Raw genomic sequence first — 19,543 nt, forward strand, 5'->3', positions numbered from 1 at the left:
ATAATGGTCAGTATCCATATCTTCAGTAGCCCCAAATCACTCAAGACATGAATGACTTCCACTCTACAGCTTGGCCTTCTCTGCTAAATAAAATAAACATAATTCTCTGGAAACAGTGCAAGCCAAATTAAAGCTCATCACAAAAGCAAACAAATAGGACTTTTGAAAATACTTTCTATACAGACTATATAGGCTAAACAAAACTGTCTTTCAAAAGGAACAGCAATGCAAAAAACAAAAAAAAAAAGGAAAAAGTCCTAATGCAAGATTTTTCTTCTTGTTTCCTTTTGGCCTTGACTGTCATAAGACCAGGAACACACCCAAGACACTTATTATGGCTTAATGAAAAAATGCACCTCAGTGGTGATTAAGCACACATTTTAAGCATTCAGTATACAAAAGACTCATTTTCTGAACTGTAGTATTACCTGGGCTTAATTAAAAACTTGGATTTTAAAAAAGGAAACATTTCTAAAAGGTGTTTTAATGATCTTATCTTCACACATATGTCTCCACTCTCTGATGTCTGCAGATCGGAGGAAATATATTTGTAGGAATACTCCAAGTTACAAATCAGCAAAAATAGTTTTCATGATATCTTCTGGCTGGCTCAGTAACAACTGCATCCTGATAGATTTATTTTCCTAGGAAACACATATGTATTTTTCCCTCATACATTACTGAAGTTGGGACTAAAAAGAGGCAATAGATGCAAAAAAGATGGACAGCTTCTATTTTAAATGTCAAAAAAAAAAAAAATACCTGAAACAAAATGATCACAGTTTCTGGACTTTTTAGAAAGTTCTGAGATTTCAGTTGAAACATGTAAATTGTTTCATCACAGGGTTACAAGTTCCTCAAGGAGTTAGTTCATTAACTTGCTTATTTTGTTTTGCTCACACTTTTTCAAATACATTTCATTACATTTGAAAAACAAACGTAGAAGGAAACGGGGATATATTTCTCCTCATTGCCTTTACTTGGTTTAAATAATCTGAGTTCTTTCTTTTAATGTAAGGCTATAGAGAGATATAGATATTATTATAGTATAGTCTGCATGCTACCAAAATATCCTATGGGATTTTAACTACATCTATTGCCATTGCATATATTAAAGAGTGGGACAGACATGAAAGAACCGTTCAGAATCCTCCTTTAGACAGCAAAGTGCCAGGTCTAGCAGAACTACCAAAAGCCCTACTGTTCCAGCACTTCTTGCTGTAGCGTAGGCATCAAAATACCAGTTCTACAAAGTAACGCTGGCACCCACAAATATCTTTAAAAAATAAAGTAGTGGAATAATGATTTACAGTAATATGTTAGCAGCACATTTTCCGTAATATAACATTATTAGTTTTCTTGAAATGGTAGCCATTTCACACTAAAAGTATCTTTTTTGTTTTTCTCTTTTACCTGTGGATATAACTGCTGCAGTTGCCCCAGACAAACTAATTCCATCTTTAAGTATCTGCTTTGTGCCACTGTCCCCATCAGGAGAAGAAAGAGGTGGTGGCGGCGCAGGAGTCGGTTGTTCTGGCAAAATTTTTTTCTGTTTAAACAAAAAACCCAAAGTCAAGATACTGATTTTTTTTTTTTAAGAGTTTGCAAAAACTTTGTGCTATCAGTTATTATACTACCGAATACATGTGGTTACTCACTACAAAAGTACTACACACTGCAAAGAACAAAGTCTAGGGAAGGAATACCAGAAACTGTTAGTGTCCATTTACAGCTACTTAAGTAAGGCATGGGGAGATAACTGACTTAAAAAGGAACCCACCTCTATCTGAAAAGAAGCAGCAAAAAAAAAAAAAAAAAAAAAAAAAAAAAAGAATATATATCAATTAATGACCCTTTTAAGCCCTGGAATCACAGAAGTAGTGTTTTGGATTACTTTCCTATCCATACTCTTCCAATCATCTAGGTTTACCACAACCCCAATAAATTAGTTGGGCAGAGTAGCTATTCCCATATAAAGTCTGTTTCAAATTTAGGTGTCAACTCTACAGTGCTTCTAGATTTTCCCTCAGCTTGTTTTAAAGGGGCTGAAATTCTCAAATAATCATTTGCTTTCTGTAATTGGTACTTTAAGCATGACATCAAATAATCAGTAGAATTCTAATCTAATCACACAGGTTGTCAAAACTTTTTCTTGCCCATAGCAAACTCATTTGCAGCCTATCATATGACAGGCTATCAGAATTTGTAGCACGAAGAATTGCAAATTGGTCAGCGTGCTTTATCTTTCACCTGAGGTAATGGAAATTCTTTGTTGTAATTTGGTTTAGTCTGGGGTTTAGAAAAGAGACATGTACAAGGAACGCATTTCTAACATGCTTAGAAGAGTTATAAAAATACATGGAAAGAAAAGAAATTTACCTACTAAAAAAATTACAAATATTGGAGATGACCCAAGGTCTTTATGTTGCTGAAGGCAGCAGTGACCTGGCTGCTCATGTGGTAAGGACTAATTTCTAACATTGATCTATAGTCAAGAGAAAATTCAGTCAAGCTGGAGTTTCAAGGGAGGCAATGGTATTTGAGAACCCAATTCCTTTAATGTTTCTTGAAAACCGTACCATGAGTGCTTCCCAACATCGCTTTGCTCTGTAACCAATAGTTGCTGTTGCCAGACAGAGGCTGTGGAGACTCCATCCTTGGAGATATTCAAAAGCCATCTGGACACAGTCCTGGGCAACCTGCTCTAGGTGACCCTCTTTGAGCAGGGGGGTTGGACGAGATGATCTCTAAAGGTCCCTTCCAACCTCAACTGTTCTGTGGACAATACCACAATAACAGGGAAGGGGGTCACATAATTGTGAGTAGGAAAAGGTCTCTTAACATGTGGAATAACACAGATCAACTTTGGGGAAAAAAGAAAAATGGTTCTTTGTTAACGAAGACAACTTTTACATCAGGTAAACTACTTTTATGCCAGCTCCTGTTCAATTTCAAGGAAAGAGATAAAAGTGTTAGTGGCATGAGTAGCGGAGAGTTTGATTGTAGAAATGCTGGATGGTATTGCTTTTCCATTTCAACTCAGCTAAGTAGAACAAAGTAGCTATTTATCTTTATAGATAGGGGCTAAACCATCTATTCATATCACAAATGAAGAGACTGCAAGTGTATTCATTCACTATGGACTCCTCTTCCATTTAGCAGTACTAATCCTTTAAAGTTTTATAAGCAGTATATTTACTACATAATATATTACAAAAATCATTCAGCTAGCAATCAAAGTACATGTCTTCCTAAGTGCAGTTTGTGCTTAACATCTCCACAATACCTACAAAGAACAAACTAACTTTTTTTCTGAAATCTGAGATGCGTCAAGAAAATTTCTGTGCCCATGGATCAAAAAAGATAGGTTTGGCTGGAGAAACTATCTGACAATATGGCACTAACTGGAATCGCCATGAACATAAGAGATGCACTGGCACGGTCTGGCACTGCATGGTGAATGAGCGGAGGTGGCTTGGGTCAGATACTGACCCAAGCAGTGATATATTACTTGTCAGAAAAGGTCTCTTGTCATCCTTAACACAGAGAGTAAAAATGCAGTTAGGAAGTTTGAGCTTTTGATCTTAAGCCTGACATTTCAGAAGGCCTCTCTGCAGAGGGGACTTACTCTTCTGGGGACCATTTGTCTTTCATCATGCTGCAAAACATGGGTGGTCAAATGGCTGGGAGAGGGGAGGGAATGGGAGGCATGAAAATGAAATACAAATACTAAAGTATAAGACAGAGGAACTATCTGTCTTCCACAACCAACACACAAATGCGATCAGGCTAGCCAGTCATTTCCTACTTGCGTCTTCAGAATGAGGAAAAAGCATTTGTTTTGGAAATACAGCACATTATGCTTGCTCAACTGAGGTTCTCATTTTGCAACCCCAAACTGCAGAGCAGCAAACTGTGATCCAAAAGCCATGTAGTTTCATGAGGCAGGCCATGTTCCCAGCAGGGAAATGCAGCACATTTGCCTGGGCACAGAGTTTTGCTAGCTGGCACCCTGCCAGCTTGGAGAGCATGCGAGCACAGTTTGCCTGCAGAAGGCTCTACACAGTCTGGCATTATATGACTAACTTCGACACAGACTTTATAGAGATACTTTAAAATTCTGTATTTATAGGGTTGAATTTAGGGCTGTGATCCATATTTAAATCAAGGCTGTTATTCAAGAAAACGTGTGTTACCAGTTGGTCTGGAAGGAATTCTTTGTACTGTGATATAAAAGTGTACTTTTAAAGGTAATGAAAGACATATAAAGATTTCTTTTTCATTATGACAGAGTAATACCATATAGTCCAAACTGGGAAAGAATAATGGAAAATAAAACCCGACATGCATGTCACTCTTACGGAGAAGCTTAGAAAACATTTAGATAAAGGAGAAAATGACACAGAAGCTTAACATTCCTAACTGTATAATAAAAATTAATACCTGCATAATGATAAACATTGTAGTGTAACAAACTTAAAAAGGCAAAGAGTCCCAGAGTGCTTCTTCAATGTAAGATTCAAAAAGTCAAACAAATCTACAGTGTATCAGGCATAGACCAATCTCCCTAAATATACAGGTTTTAAACCAGCACACAGTTAGCTGACACTTGGAGCACAGTTGCTTAGTCTGAAAAAAAGGGTTTTTTTGACCTGCCTTAAAAAAAGGAAAATCACATTCCAACCTCTAAGCACATATCATTTAAGTATACAGGCTGTATGGCACTCCATGTCAAATATACTTTGTATGTGCAGAACTCCCACAAAACAATTTCCTCTTCACTCTTATAGTAAGAGCTCTAATACTCCAAAGAAGAGCATGCACATATGTAATATCTTTTAAATGCATCTTGTTGATAAAGACTGTAGTAAAATAAGACATTAACAGAAATCACCATCTTATATAAGCCTAAACTTTGCTCAAACAATACATCAAGATGCAGTAATGAACTCATGCTGGTGAGCGAATTTATAAAATAAATACAGGTTATACTTGACAGTTATCAGAATGATCATTAAATCACACATGTAACATGTTGCCAATCTTATCACAGCAGCAGTTAAAAACCTTCCATGGATTCTTAAAAGGAGCTCATTTTAAGTTTTTCCACGTAAAAGTTAATATAGCAATATTCAAAGTTAGACAGGCACCTCAAACGTAGGTACTACAAAACCTAACTGCTAGTTGCCTGGTCCCAGAGAGGAAATCAGAAGCATGTTTCATTGCATCAGATCCACTGCTTCAGCATGGGGAGTGTCAGCAGTAATCCCCATTCCCAGTCAGCAGCACACAGGCCAGGCTATTTTACACAGAGGATGAGCAGGTGCCAAATTCGGTGCTGCAAGCACACACTTGCAGTCACAGAGCCTTTAGAGCCCCAAAACTTCTCCAACTGTTCTTTCAAAGGCCACATGAAGTTTCTCTATTTCTTTTTCGCAAAAGATAGAGCACAAAACTCATACAAAACATATCCTGCCCTTCCTGACTACTTCCTCAAGACATGAAAGTCCTGTGTTCAATGCTCTCCTTCAAAACCCTCACACAAACAGAGAACACCTATCCGTCAGCCGAGTCTTTGTGGGGGCACCTTCTACTTCTTGAATCTGTGTCTCTGTGCAGCTTCATACACCAAGCAAGAGAAAAAGCCAGTGAGCAAGGCTAGTGAGCTACCAGCAAAAGCTAGCAGCAAGGCTGCTTGCATCAGTAGCCTACTAACTTGTGTGCCCAAGGGGAAAGGGCAGGCAGCAGAAGAGGGGGCATTTGGGATTCTACTGCCAATCCCCAGAACCATTTCTTACCCTGTGGCCACCATTTCAAAGAAGTGACTGCCTCCGCTTTTGTGCTAGTGCCTTTGAGGCATGCTCTATTAATGTTACTTCATTAGCACTTTACATTGTTCATCACTGTCACTGAAGGGAGAAGTCCCACTCCTACCATTAGTCCATCCCCTCCCATGCATCACTACAAATATTGCCACAGACACACAGTGAGCCCAGACTGCGGGGAAGGGGACCAGAAAGCAATCCCTTTCCCCCATATTTGTGCTAGCACAGAGGAGGGAGCAGCACAGGGGAAAGGCACAAGCTGTCTGGGGAAAGATACTGCATGACTGCTATTTTAGGTGGCCTGCCCTCTTGAAGCACCGCTGGAACTGCAGTGAGTGAACAAGTCTTAAAAAAGTCAGATTGTACTTTCATGGCAATTTAAGACTTGCCCAAATCTGCCCTGCTGTGATCCTATATCCTTCTTTGTAGTAGCATTCGTGCCTCTTAATTGTTTTTTTTTTGGGGGGGGGAAGAGGAAGGAGTAGACAAAGAGGGGAGTAAAGGGGAAGGGATGCTGGGTCTGTTCTCTACCGATTCAGCTCCCTGCACTGGCTCACCCTGGGATCATTTACAGGCCAGCGCTGGTGTCCCAGGCAACAGGGAAGCGCGGGTTTACGGCAGCACCAATCGGTATCCGCTGAAATGGCAGAGGACCTGCAGCCTGAAAGAAGAGTCTAGGAGGGCTCAGGTTGTGCTTCGAGGGGAGAAAGGCACCAAGTCTTTCAGATCAGGGCAGAGGCAGGCCTGCCCAGGGCAGCGCTCCAGGCACCCGGGGCATTACTGCCTCAAAAGCTGCCTCCTGTTGCATGCTAGTGTCTCCAGGATTAGGGAGTATCAGAGAGATTGATTTTGCAAATCCAGCTGTATGCTTAAGATGCCTAAGTTTTGCTCCAAGACCCTCACCAGTTCTAACTGCTTCTAAACAAAAGATAGAACACCACTAAGAGAACTACGTATTTGGTTCAGCAACAAAATAACCCAGGCTAAATAGCCTAAAGGCTTCCCTACTCTTGCAATTTTACTGGAAATGGCTATTCCAGAATAGTTTTTTTCCATCCCAACAACTCACCCATAAATTAATCTAAACTGGTAATCTTGTTCTAGAATAAGATTATCCACAGAAGCTTATACTGAAATAAATATTCCAGAACAGCTATTCCAGAGTTTTTCTTGTAATCAGTTTCTGAATACAATAAAGCCCTTAAGGCCACAGAGAAGATAGAAATTAAAAAATAATTAAAAAAAACCTCTACAAAATTCTGCAATGTAAAGTAAAGTAGTAGATAAGAACTAACCTTTTTTCCAGGTTTTAAACTTTTTTTCCTTGTTTTAAGATTTTCAGTATGAGAGGTGCTTTTTGTCAGGGGAATATTTTTAGGAGACCTGCCCTTCTTGGGAACTGCAGACTGTCCAGGGGGTTTGCCCCGACCTGGTTTCCTGCCCTGTTGCGCCGGCACTGGAGCAGATTTCTGTGGAGACTGCATTGAACGTCGGGTCACTTTGGAAGGGGAAGATTGGATTTTTGCACTGCTCTTTGTAATGGAAACTGAGGAAAAACAAAAACAAAAGGGAAGGGGGGAAAACCTCAAAATGAATGATGGAATGTAACTTTTCTAACAAAGGCTTAAAAAAAGTGTAGTGCATAATTTACATTCTAAAATAAATATATTTGGATATTTTGAATTTAAGTGTTTGGCATGAGACTACATAACTTCATTAAATCCAAGAAGTGAACTCTTTATACTCATTATTTTAGAGGGACTTCCTTAAGAGAAAAACATTAAAATATAAATTAAAAAGAATTAATCCACTCACCTTATAAATGTTTTCCAAAATTTTCATTGTTACTACTACTAAGATATTTATAAGGTGCCATTCACCTAGGCAGCCTTCAAAATACTTCACAAATTATATAGCCCGCGATAGCCATCCTCCTATAAGAGCAGCTTCTACAAATACAAGATAGGCCAATTATTGCTAGGGAGCTACACAGAAATTTTGGGCAGTGAAGAAAATCATTCAACTAAAGGGGGAGAAACTGATGATAGGCAAAGTATCCTTAATTAGTATTTGTCTGAGATGCCAGGTTGAAAACTGAAGTTCATGTGACTATTCCCTGATATTTTCTACCTGGAGCCATCCAGACTTAAAATTTTATTTGAAGGAAGGACTTCCAGAAATAAAATGCAAAACTTCCTTTTTATTCATTCTTACACTGAAGTAGTTCCCTGTTGAATCTCTCATCCCAATACAAAATTGATCCAATATGTATAGGATGCGACTACATTATAATCTGATGTGATCCTGCAAGCTATAATCAGGCTTCATTGAATAAAATTTCCTAGTTAGCAATCATTTTCACCCATCTCACTCGTCTCCAAAGTAATAATGATTTTATTTTAACAATTCCCTTAGCAACAGACTGATTAAAACAACAGGAGTACAGTATGTCATACAGAAGCTATGTGTACGGATATGTCCTCCACAAAAAGATGCTCTGCGCCATACTAGACTAGTACCTGTGCCCAACAAAAAACAGTGACTAAGTGCAGAGAGAACCGTATTTCTATTTCTTTGGCCTGATGTCTGACAGACAGACAGATAAGGCATAGAACCTACTAAGGAAAAGGTAAGCAAAGGGTCAAAATGGGAAATTTTTGTGACAACCACCTTATTGTTGGGAGGGGTATGAGAAAGGAGGGAGAACTCATAACATATGCGAAATAATTTGAAGTCTTTACATTAAAACTGGATGGTGCTTAAAATGATACTGTCTGGACCACGACCTTTTGCAGTTCACTGACGCAGGGAAAAACTCAGTGACTCATCCTAAACTTAAATATTATGAACTTAATGTGACATGACTTAAAAGTATTGCAAATTAAGGTTCAAGTGAGCTTTGACTGTCAGTCACCAGTGCCTGATCCAAAGCACTTCTGCAGACTAAAACTGGAGCATAAGGAGCTTCTAAATAGTTAATTTCTTGGATTTTTTGTCAAATTGAAATATGTCTTCTCCCAGAATATCAGTATTCTGAGACTTTTTGGGTTTTATTTCACGTTTTATTTGCTTACCAGAGATACATTTGAAAAGAGATCTAGAAAAAAGAATATACTTTAAAGACTGAGTAACAGCTTTAATGCCTGGCTATGTGCATGATATTCACCTTAACACCCCACCATTTAGCTTTAAAACTGTTACTTCATAACTGTTAACTCTTAGACAAAAAAATTAGAATAAAAGTACTTGCAAAATAGGATGTCCTGGTAAGATGAACTACACACTGTAAACAGGCTTCTTATAAAACACAAAACACAAGTTCTACTGGCACACATTTTTAAAGCTCTAGGACCAATTACATACATTGTGATTTGTCTGATTCAGTTACAAATCTAATATCCCTAAACAGTCTTTAGAAGAAATCTCTTTATTATGGCTGGTTGCAATCCTAATACATCAAACACAGACATTATATCCCTAGGTATCTGAGGAGGACCACCTTCCGGATGAGGAAAGTGACCACTTCTATCCCTGTATACCAAAACTTATTTTCACATACAACAGCTTCAAATAAGCTGAACAGAATTTTAACCAAATGCTGGCATAGCATTACTCTTCTGTCCCTGAATCTTTGAATGACAACTCAGTTGAGATGTATGTCTGGAAAGCAGAACAATATCAAATGTATACTGTACAATACAATATTATGCATTATGTCCTGTATTATGCTTATACCAATGTAAAATACTGTTCTTTTTATTTATTTGCGCCACCCAACTACATGTTTTATAAAATAATCATGAACTTGTAAGGTAGCATGGATTCACAAACTCTTTGTGCCTCTGTCTATACTGAAACCTAGCAAATGCATTCCTATTCTTGCACAGTAAATAAATCGCTAATGTTAAATACAGAGCTAATTGCAATGTCAACAGCAAACAAGTTTTAATGGCAACAGGTTCCAGGAGCACAGGTATGAGTTTATACACACTGGGCATCCCTACTCCTTTCCAGAGGACATTTACCAGACAAAGATGAACAATGCAAACAGTTCTTACCGCTTCACGGTGCCCCCTTGAAATACAAATACAAGTATTTTTATCACAGTATCTTCCTACCTGTATACGCCAGAGGACCAAATATTAGCAGCATTAATCATTAAGGGGAGTGGGGGTCAGGTCCCATTTGATATTTTTTCTTCTGACTAGGGCTGAAGCTGCTTTTTTGAGTAAGCAGGACTACAACAAAGCCCATGCTGCCTGGGCAGCCTCCCCAAGACACGAGCAAATGAGGAGCCGGCTATTTGCATTTGTTGATTTAAAAGAGGAGCAGGGGGAGCGTGAGGGAGCGGGAGACTGCTAAAGTAATTCCCATATTGTCTGCAGGCTGTATTGACAGTGATCATCAGTCACCTGCTCATACTTCCTTCACCCCGGCCTTCAGAGGGAGACCAAAGGTTACACTGGGTCACAGAAGCTGGAGGGAAATGAAAAGACATGCAAAAGCTAGCTGCCAACCCACTGCATCTGTGGACAAAGTTATCCCCACTAGACCACATGTTCCAAAAACTAAGACATTTTAATAGTCTCATGAGAACTTGTTAAAATATATCGATGAAAAGAATAGAGAGGAAAAATACCAAGCTCTGCTTGCAATTACTGCAGTATTTAGTTGGGATATTTAAAACAGAAAAAGCACATTTGCCTTTTCAGGATACTGCTTTGCATCACAATGGCCTTCGCACAAACGAAATAAAGCATTTGGTTCATGCTGCTCTTCTACAAAAATATCAACTGCTCAAGTTTCGGGAGTTTGATGCATTGCACAGCATTCTTTCCCATGTCTTACAAATACCCAAAAAACTGTACCGGCATCCACAATAACTGAAGGCCAGAGATCATGCTACATACACACACTTTACCATATAAATGTTAGCAAATGAACAGAGTTTTCAAAGTTTACAGAGTTCTAGTTATACTGTCACATTAGTGAAAGGTACAGGAGACTAACTTAATGAAATACACAGATATCTTTCATACTTCTAACTACTGCTCATTCAAAATATTTTCAATTTTTTCCCAAAAATCACTCCTGTGAGAATCCAACACTTACAATCTTTGGATCCAACATACATAGCAGAAAACAAAAATCCAAACATCTTGGGACCAATAGCCTGAAAATGCATTACCATAATTCAGCCCTTATTTGCACAAGCAGACCCACAGCAGTCAACCAAGCTTATTTGCAAGCAAAGGATATGAAAGATTACACTTTAGATAATGGGCAAATTCTGCTCATAGAAGCAGAAAAACTGACCAGATATATGCACGACTGCAAAATTTGACCCCATAATGCTATCCTCAAGATCTCTTGCCAGACTAAGTCAGATATCTAAGGCAACTGTGAAATCTGAAGCCACTGAAAAACTCCAGCACTTGGGAAGGGGATGGGACAAATGACAGCTCAGAAGCCTGAACTCTCATGAAATTCTAATTATTAAAATTATCTTAAACAATCCATAGCAATGGTTTCACTTTACCTTTTTATCTAGAATGAGGAACAAAAGCTTCAGATTTGTAATACTTAAATTTTAGAAATCTATCATTTGGTTAGTGTCGAGTGGCAACTGCAAGAAAAGACTTCAAAAAGCCAAAGTGAAATGATATGAAGCAAAGGGGCCTGTTTCTTCATATATTCTGTGAACATAGCATTGCTACCTGAGGTTAAGGTGCCAATTAAGACAATAAAAACAATAATTCAGTGTTTAAACCAGCATTGCTTTCAAGACAGAAGTGATTCTATTGGCACTGCAGTATTGTTCCTATGCCCGCACTGAGAGTGAAGCCAAACGCTCTTCTTGAGAATGTAAAAACCTGGCCCTTCTCTCGTCTACAAATTAAAAAAAGTGGAGGCAAAGAGATTTAACAGCTTACCCTAAATCCATGCGAGAATTCCACAGCAGAACTAATGGAAACATACTTTTTGAATTCTAGCCCTGGATTTTAGCTATAAAATTAACCTTCCTGAATATAGTAAGTTACTATCATGATAGTTTTGACAAGCTGGAAGAGGAGGTGGAAAAGATTAGCAATTTTTCAAAAAAGCTTACTGCCAAGGATTATAAAAAAAAAGATGTCCTTGGGTCTCGATCAAACAAGAAATTTAAGAAGAGGGCCATACAAAAGCACAACAAGCATCTGTAATACACTCTAGCTCTTTCAATCTATATTTGGATTACTTCCGGTTAAAAGATCTGTGAGGTATTAGGATGACACTATAATATAAAATCAATTCTAATTCATCATTTTGCTATCTAAAAAGCAACACTGCACTTGAGAACTTCAGCCTTTACCTTAGCAAGATATGGACAGCATGGCTTATAATTTCCTTCCTTCTAGATTTCAATCTCTGCTCTCAGTATAAAAAAAGTCTCTTGGTATCTTTTGCAAAAAATTCTAGCCTTCATTTCACAGTCCTGAAAGGCAAAAGGGAGGGCTAAGTAAACGTAACAAGGAACTGAAGGAATGCAATTCTTTCCCAGAGACTTGCCCAAACTGCATCACAGCACTTGCTACTCTCCCACCAAAACCTCAATCATAGCACTGGTCTCCCACATTTTCAAGAAATAGTCAAGCTAGCACCTACAGAACAGATCTATGATCTTTTGGTGTACCTGTGCCAGTTAAGCTCCATCAAAAAACACTGCTAACTAAACTAACACACACCACTTTCAAAAACAAACAAACCCAAACAGCCCAGCTTGGTGGAGGAATACAAACAAAACAAAATTCCTGGGAAGATCCCTACAGTTCCTCTCCAGAAAGAGCTGCAAAGAGTCAGCTGCTAGGTCTCACTCTTCAACAAAGCACTGCCATTGTAACCATGCTAGCAACAAACGGAACTGTATTTTGTTGATAGTCTCTAAGCTCAGAAGGAAGAAAGCATCCAATGAACTTTCCTCAGAAGCGCAAATCTGAGTTACCTAAAGACTGTTTGGGCATGCTGGTGATGAATCTGTCCTTAAGCATGGCAAAGCCTAGCTCTACAGCCTTGGGTAAGGATTTTAGCATCCTGGTTCTTTCCCTGCCAGATTCTTCGCCTAGTTCCTGCTCCCTCAGATTCATCACCGAATCTGCCTGTTTTTTCACATTATTTCAATCTTCAAAGCGTACCTAGAAAGTCCTTCCTTTTCAAAGCTCTTCAAAACAGTGCACATGTATCGACCTAACCTACCACGATGGAAAATGTACTAAGTGAATCTCTCACCCTGAACTGATCTGTTAATTCTAAGTAGCCTTTGTGCTTCATGCCGTTTCCTTCACTGTGCATCACAACAGGAGCGATCCTTAAAATTGTAATGAATAGGGAACATTTTGATTTTCTTCCAAGTGAAATCTGAAATGATTATCCAGAGACCAAAACAAGGCCTGCAAAAAACTCTGGAAACAGATGCTGAACTCATTTCCCCAATAGCATCACCAAGATAAAGAGTGGGCCCAAAATGAGACAGTAAAATGCAACAAGCTTCAGGGGAAGAAAAAAAAGAAATGCCCACAGTTAGTGCAAAACCACAATTTGTTTTGTCTCAGCATAGGTTTTGAATGGCAGCATTGGTATTCCTGACATCGCTTATATGTACTAACACACACTTGCACACAATCCAGCCAGCCCCCTCCACTAGTTGGGCAACAGAGCCAGTGATGACACCACCATCCATAGGACCTGAAGAAGAGCAAATAAAAAACAAGTTTTCTATGTAACAGTCAAAAATACGTGCACTTGGAACACTTGCATTTTAAAAGAAAATCACAATTATCTTATAATAAATGTGGTAAGGTGGTCAGGAAACCAGACAATGAGGTCGCAGCTTTGGGAAAAGGCAAAAATCTTTACCTTTTCCTAAGTGATTATTGCCCTGTAGCAGCACCATCCAGACCTTGCCGCAAGATGCCAAGAAACATTAAGACCAAATAAAAAAAGCTTTACATGTAAGAGAATGTAGCAAATCAGATTTTAGCCTGAAGCACTGAAGTTTTTTTCATGTACAATTCTGAAGACAGCATAAATCTGCTAACTGTATGTGCCTGATTTAACTACTGTGATCTGTTCATGAAAGGAAGCTGGCTGTGCTGAGAGAAAAATGAAACCAACAGTATGAAATTGTACCATTTCAACATTTGTTTCTTTCTTTAATGAAACTTAAGTATTACTGTGCTTATCTGATACTTTTTTTGCTATTTTAAAAGTAAACAATGTAGAAGCTTTTCACAGATCTGCAGTAGCTCTCAAGTGGTTCCAACACTTTTTTGTTTTATCTGCAAACACTGTAGAGTAGCATTGAAGTTTATAATCATATTGCACATTTGGGTAGAATTCAGCTGAAAATACAGCACAGTTATTTTGACATAATTCCATTATCAATAACAGTATGCTTCTGGTAGCTAGATGGAAAAATCTGCACAAAGTATTGAGATCATGGTTGAAAATGAAATAAAACTAAACTAAGAAATCATAAAACAGACAAACAAGACACTTTTTAATCTCTGCTTGTGCCTGTACTATTCTTATTGCTGCAGACAGCTTTTGAAGGAGACCTTTAACATCACAGGCTGATTAGGGCAATGAAAGAAGATTGCTCTCACCGACAATAAATACACTGAATTGGGAGAAAAGCAGTGAGGTGACGCATGGTGTGGTGGGGTGAAAGGTGTAAGGGAAGGGCTGGGGGGGGGGAGGCTAAGGATAAAAGCTACAACATATCATTGTCTTTATTTATTTAGGTTACTGCCTCACCTTCCCTTGGTCACCAAAATTCTCTCCTGTGGATCTCGGAGAGCAATTTCTCCTGCGTGACTTCCTGTGCCCATGATCACACCTTGACCTATCCAAGATCCAATTTTAGAAGGGTGTGGGGATCAGCGATATATAGAAACTGATCCCACTCCAGCCCCTGTTCACATCTAAATGATAGACACTACTTTAAGTATAAAGTAATCTCTGCAGTTGAAACTACTTATCATGTCCCAGACAGCTTGTTCCCAATTGTTCTTTTCTTCGCTCCTTTATGGAACAGGTTTTGCTTATATTACAAATAAAGAGGTGGGTTGTCTAAGTAATTGCCACTTACATGTAATGACTAAATAGTAAAATGAGTTTATATAGAAATAGCCAACAGAATCTGTTCAGACAGTCTCCAGTTAACTGCTTTCTAGTTCAGTCATAACCTTCAGATACAGCTAGTTACAGAGCAATACAAGAATATTCTTAGCCATAGGTAACAGATTTCTACTGTCCAAGTGAGTAAAATAAAAATCACAAACTATGGCAGTTAAATAGAAAAGCACAATACGTTTGACCCAGAAAAAACAGTTAATAGAAAAATGTCCAAAAGATATGAAAACTAATAAAGCCTTTTTAAAGCATACCAAAAGCAGAAATTACACAGAGCCAACAGATGATCAGATTTCAGAATGAGCACACACAGAAGATGATGCTAAAGCAACAAAATTGTATGTTTTTTTGCATTCATATTCACTCCAAAGGAGCCTGCATAAGTTCCCATACCAGAACCCCTCTTTACAGTGATTTGAAACAAGTTCTCTGACGTGAAGTGCCAGTAGAAGAGGTTAGGGAATGGAGACAAAACAAACAGTAAAGAGTTGGCAGGACAGACAGTACTTAAGAGTTTTAAGGAAACTGAAAGATGAAGTGACCAACCTACTGACTGTGCTGTTCAAATTCTTCCTTAAAATCGCTTCAGATCCAAAGACTTAAAGCTGGTTAATGTGATGCCAACATTTTCAAAAGGCTCCAGGAAGTTATGGACAGGATACCTGATGTCTGTACTGGCTAAGTTGCTAGAAGCTATTGTACATAATAGGAGTAATGAACACAGAGATAAATACACTGTATTGGGGAAGAAGCAAACATGCTCTCTGTAAAGAAATGACAAAACCTCACAAATCTATTTCAATTTTTTTAAGGAGTCAATGGAAAGTCAATTGATGTAGTCTGTAGATTTGCATTTACATTTTTAAATTCTCTTAAAAACTCTTAAAAAGTAACCCCTCCCCCCCCCAAACCCCTAAGCTGACAACGGATATGAAGGAAGATCCTCATGATCCTTCTAAAGAATTTCTTGGAAAATACCAAGCAGTGGTCAGGAATAAATGGACATGTTTCCTCAGTCAAGAGAGGACTCTAGAGAACTCCTGATGAGATCTCTGCTTAGGCTTGTGTCATTCAACACATTTAAGATCTAGAAAAAGGAGTAAAGCATGAGATGGCAACAATTGCTAAATAATTACTTGAATCAGTAAAGATGTGGAGAAAGATCTTGCAAAACTGAGCAGCTGCTCAGCAGGTGAGGGTGCAACAGATGAAATTCAATGTCAAATAATTTAAAATAACCCAGCTTCTGTCATCAATGATGGGCTATTAGATGATTTATACGAAAATGACATCTTGGAATTAAACTAAATAGTTCTTTTACAGTATTAGTTCATTGCTCCACGGCAATACAAAAATCCCAGATAGAAAGTTAAGAATTATTACAAAAGGAACAAAAAAAACAAAGCAGAAAACACCACAATGCTACTGAGCCTTACATACTGTGTGCATTTCTGGTTCCAGTGGTTCAAAAATGACAGAGCTGAAATGGAAATAGTACATTAGAACACAGATGATCAAAAGAATTACACTGATCCCATACAAGGAAAAACAAAACAGAACAGGACTTCACAAGTTTGGAATAGAGACTACTGAGGTAAGATAGAATATAGGTCTATAAAATCATGACTGAAATGAAGAAGGCCATCAGGGAAATAACTGTTTACTGTCTCTTCCAGTACAAGAACTGGAAGTACAAGAATCCGCTTCTGTACAAGAACTAGAGCACAACAAATGAAACTACCAGAAAGAAAAAGAATATCTCCTTTTTCACAGAACATATCCTTAAGTACAGAACTCCCTACTACAGGATGTTTTGGTGCTACAAGTTCAGGTAGCTCCAAAATGTAATTGAACAGAATAGATCAAAATCCTCCAGGATGTATTCAGCACAAAGGCATTATTCCTAGCCTTCGGATGTGCTGGGTCACAAACCATCAGATACTAGTAACAGTTCTGCAAACCTCACTCCTATGTGTTTACGCTTTTCTTCAGACATCTGCTTCCAGCCACTGCTGGAGAAAGTCTGCTAAAGCAGATGGTCCTTCAGATTGATCCAGCATAGACACTATCACACCAAATTCAATCATCAGCTATAGTTCACACTGATGTTCCTGAGTGACAAGCCATCTCTAACAGCACTGAAGTGACACAAAGAGACAGAGAAACAAGCTACTGCATCCTTAGAATATTAACCTTGGGCCAGCTGGTCAAGCTGAGACCAAGTACTGCTGTCACACCATGTATTACACAGATCACTATTATCAGAGATATTTCTAGAGAAACCAACTACAATAGTAGCTAAACAGAGCTACTGCTAGTATAACTATTAAATAGTATGACTACATTTCATACCACTGTGCACATACCCTAACACCCAGGTCCACCTAAGTTACATTTGCTGAAAAGGATCAAAGACAAAACACCAGCAAGAAGACTAATGCCTGCATGATTTAAAAAAAAAAAAGTCCCCCCTCCCCCCAAAAAAAGCCTTTTACCTACCTTCTCCTTTTAATCTTGTATCAATTGTGTCTCAGTTCCTGAGCTTATCATTCTAAAAACAATGGGAGTCACACAAGATAGGGCTGAAAAGACTACATATATCCCTTAACTTTTTCTGAAGTAAATTCAACCGTATCTAAGAAGTCTGTGTTTCATTTGTTCTTAAAAACCTCCCACAACAGAAGTCCTACATTCTCTCCAGGCAACCTAAAATGGCTAAACTGCTGGAACAGTCTTCCCCAATTTTTAGATGAAGCCTCCCTTACTGCAATTCTTCACCTCTCTTGCAAAGTGTTAAACTAGGCCCTAAAAACATAAGTCTCTTGGCAGGAGACTGTCATCTTAGGAATGGATGAAACTTAGAGAATCATGCATTCATACTTAGATTAAGTAGATTACTGTTTTTGCTTGCTCACTAAAATCTGGGGGGGTGGGGTGGTCCATACTGGGTGGTCCAGTGATTTACCACATTTATATGCTTTCAGAAAAAGTAGTTAGAAAGATTAAGAATACTTCCCACTTTATTCACCCTAAATTCTTAGCCACACTAAGTCAAGTATTTTCACTTTCTACTGTGGTAAATCTAAGACAAAGATACTAAACCAACCTGCAGGAAAAAAGTCTGGGCCAGAATGACATTATAACATTTCAAGTGAATTCCTACAACATAGTATCTCTCATACTTTTTTCCTTTACAGAGGAAGAAGTAGTCAATGTTAACATGACTTAAATGAAGAATTCTGACAACGTTATCATATTTCTGAATTAAAATGTCTTGATTACACTCTCCTTGAAGCTATTATTTACATCTTAATAAAGGGCTATCATTACAGTTCTTTAATGGCTCAAAAGGGATAAAACTGCAGTGAAAAAATGTAACCTGAGAGCAGTAAATATTTCATCTAGCTATGTAAACTAGACAAATGCATATAGTATGCATGTTTAACAAATGAGGACATGAAGCAAAATTTAAAACCCAACAAATTCTTTCTGCTCAGGATGGGGAAAAAGAAGCAAACATAAAAATTTTAATAAAACTGCAGTTAACTTAGGACTCACTTTTAGAATTACAAATAACAAAACCCCCACCAGCCTGCACCTCCCTGCCCCAATTTCTATCACATAAACAAAATTCTCATTTTTGACTAAAAGTATGTAAAAATTTTGCCTCAGGTCTTAGTAATGTTTAAAGAACTATTGTTTTTAATAACAAAGCAACAGACTTCATAAAACTTATCCAGCTTAGATATTCCAAGCCTTCAGCCTTGAACATTCTGTTTCTTCATTTTACTACCTGAACAACTGGAATATGTAATCATCTTTACTAACTACTTGCTATACAACTCTTATGTCTGATCTCTGTCAAACACTGAACAGGCAAGAAAACTTCTCTACATATTATCTCAAAACATTGCTCTTTCTCCAGCACTGAAACTGGAGTAGTCTAAGCAATTTAATAAAGCTTCTTTCCAGAAGATGCAATTGGACGCAGCAATCTAAACTGCCACAAAAACATCTTCTAAAAAATTTTACCTGTCACTTATTTACACAGCCCCCTTTTGTATAAAGCTATTTTATTTCATCACAACTAATATCATTAACTTACCATGGTAACACATGTTATTGATGATTTGTCAAGACAAGGGCAACCTTCTGAGGAAGCTGAGAAATACACTTCAAAGACTGGGAACTGAAGCACACAAACATTAACGCTGTAGTCAGCTTTGTACCTATTACATTACTTCCGATCTAAAGTAGGGTGTCCTCACCTCACTTGAGCTGCCTTCTCACGGCAGGTTTTTACCTGCTCATCTGGGATCTGACAGTATAGCTACACACAGAGTCGCTGGCTAGCTGAAACCTGCCAATGCAGACTAAACCAGATGAAAGTTACTTTGTCCCACTGACAGTAACTGAAGGCAGTAATTATAGACAGGCAAATGAGGGCAGGGATGCAGAGAAAACAGCGAGCAGCTGAGAAAGGTACTCTTGACTAACCTCACCTAGATTTTCCATACAGTTCTTTACCTGCTGGCATAAGATCAAGA

General features: G+C 38.3%; 1 protein-coding gene across 4 annotated transcripts in view; it reads right to left on the bottom strand.

The window, feature by feature from the left end:
- Window positions 1–19,543, bottom strand: part of SCML2 (Scm polycomb group protein like 2) — a 64,762-nt gene that overhangs the window by 16,568 nt on the left and 28,651 nt on the right. For all 4 annotated transcript variants that reach the window (XM_026061511.1, XM_026061512.1, XM_026061510.1 and 1 more), the window contains 2 exons: window positions 7,121–7,371; window positions 1,414–1,549 (listed from right to left, as the gene is read on the bottom strand). In XM_026061511.1, coding sequence (XP_025917296.1) covers window positions 1,414–1,549; window positions 7,121–7,371 — 387 coding nt within the window. The remainder of the gene's footprint in view (window positions 1–1,413; window positions 1,550–7,120; window positions 7,372–19,543) is intronic.

This window comes from Apteryx rowi, unplaced genomic scaffold (genome assembly GCF_003343035.1).
Source record: "Apteryx rowi isolate R43461 unplaced genomic scaffold, aptRow1 scaffold_181, whole genome shotgun sequence".
NCBI lineage: Eukaryota > Metazoa > Chordata > Aves > Apterygiformes > Apterygidae > Apteryx > Apteryx rowi.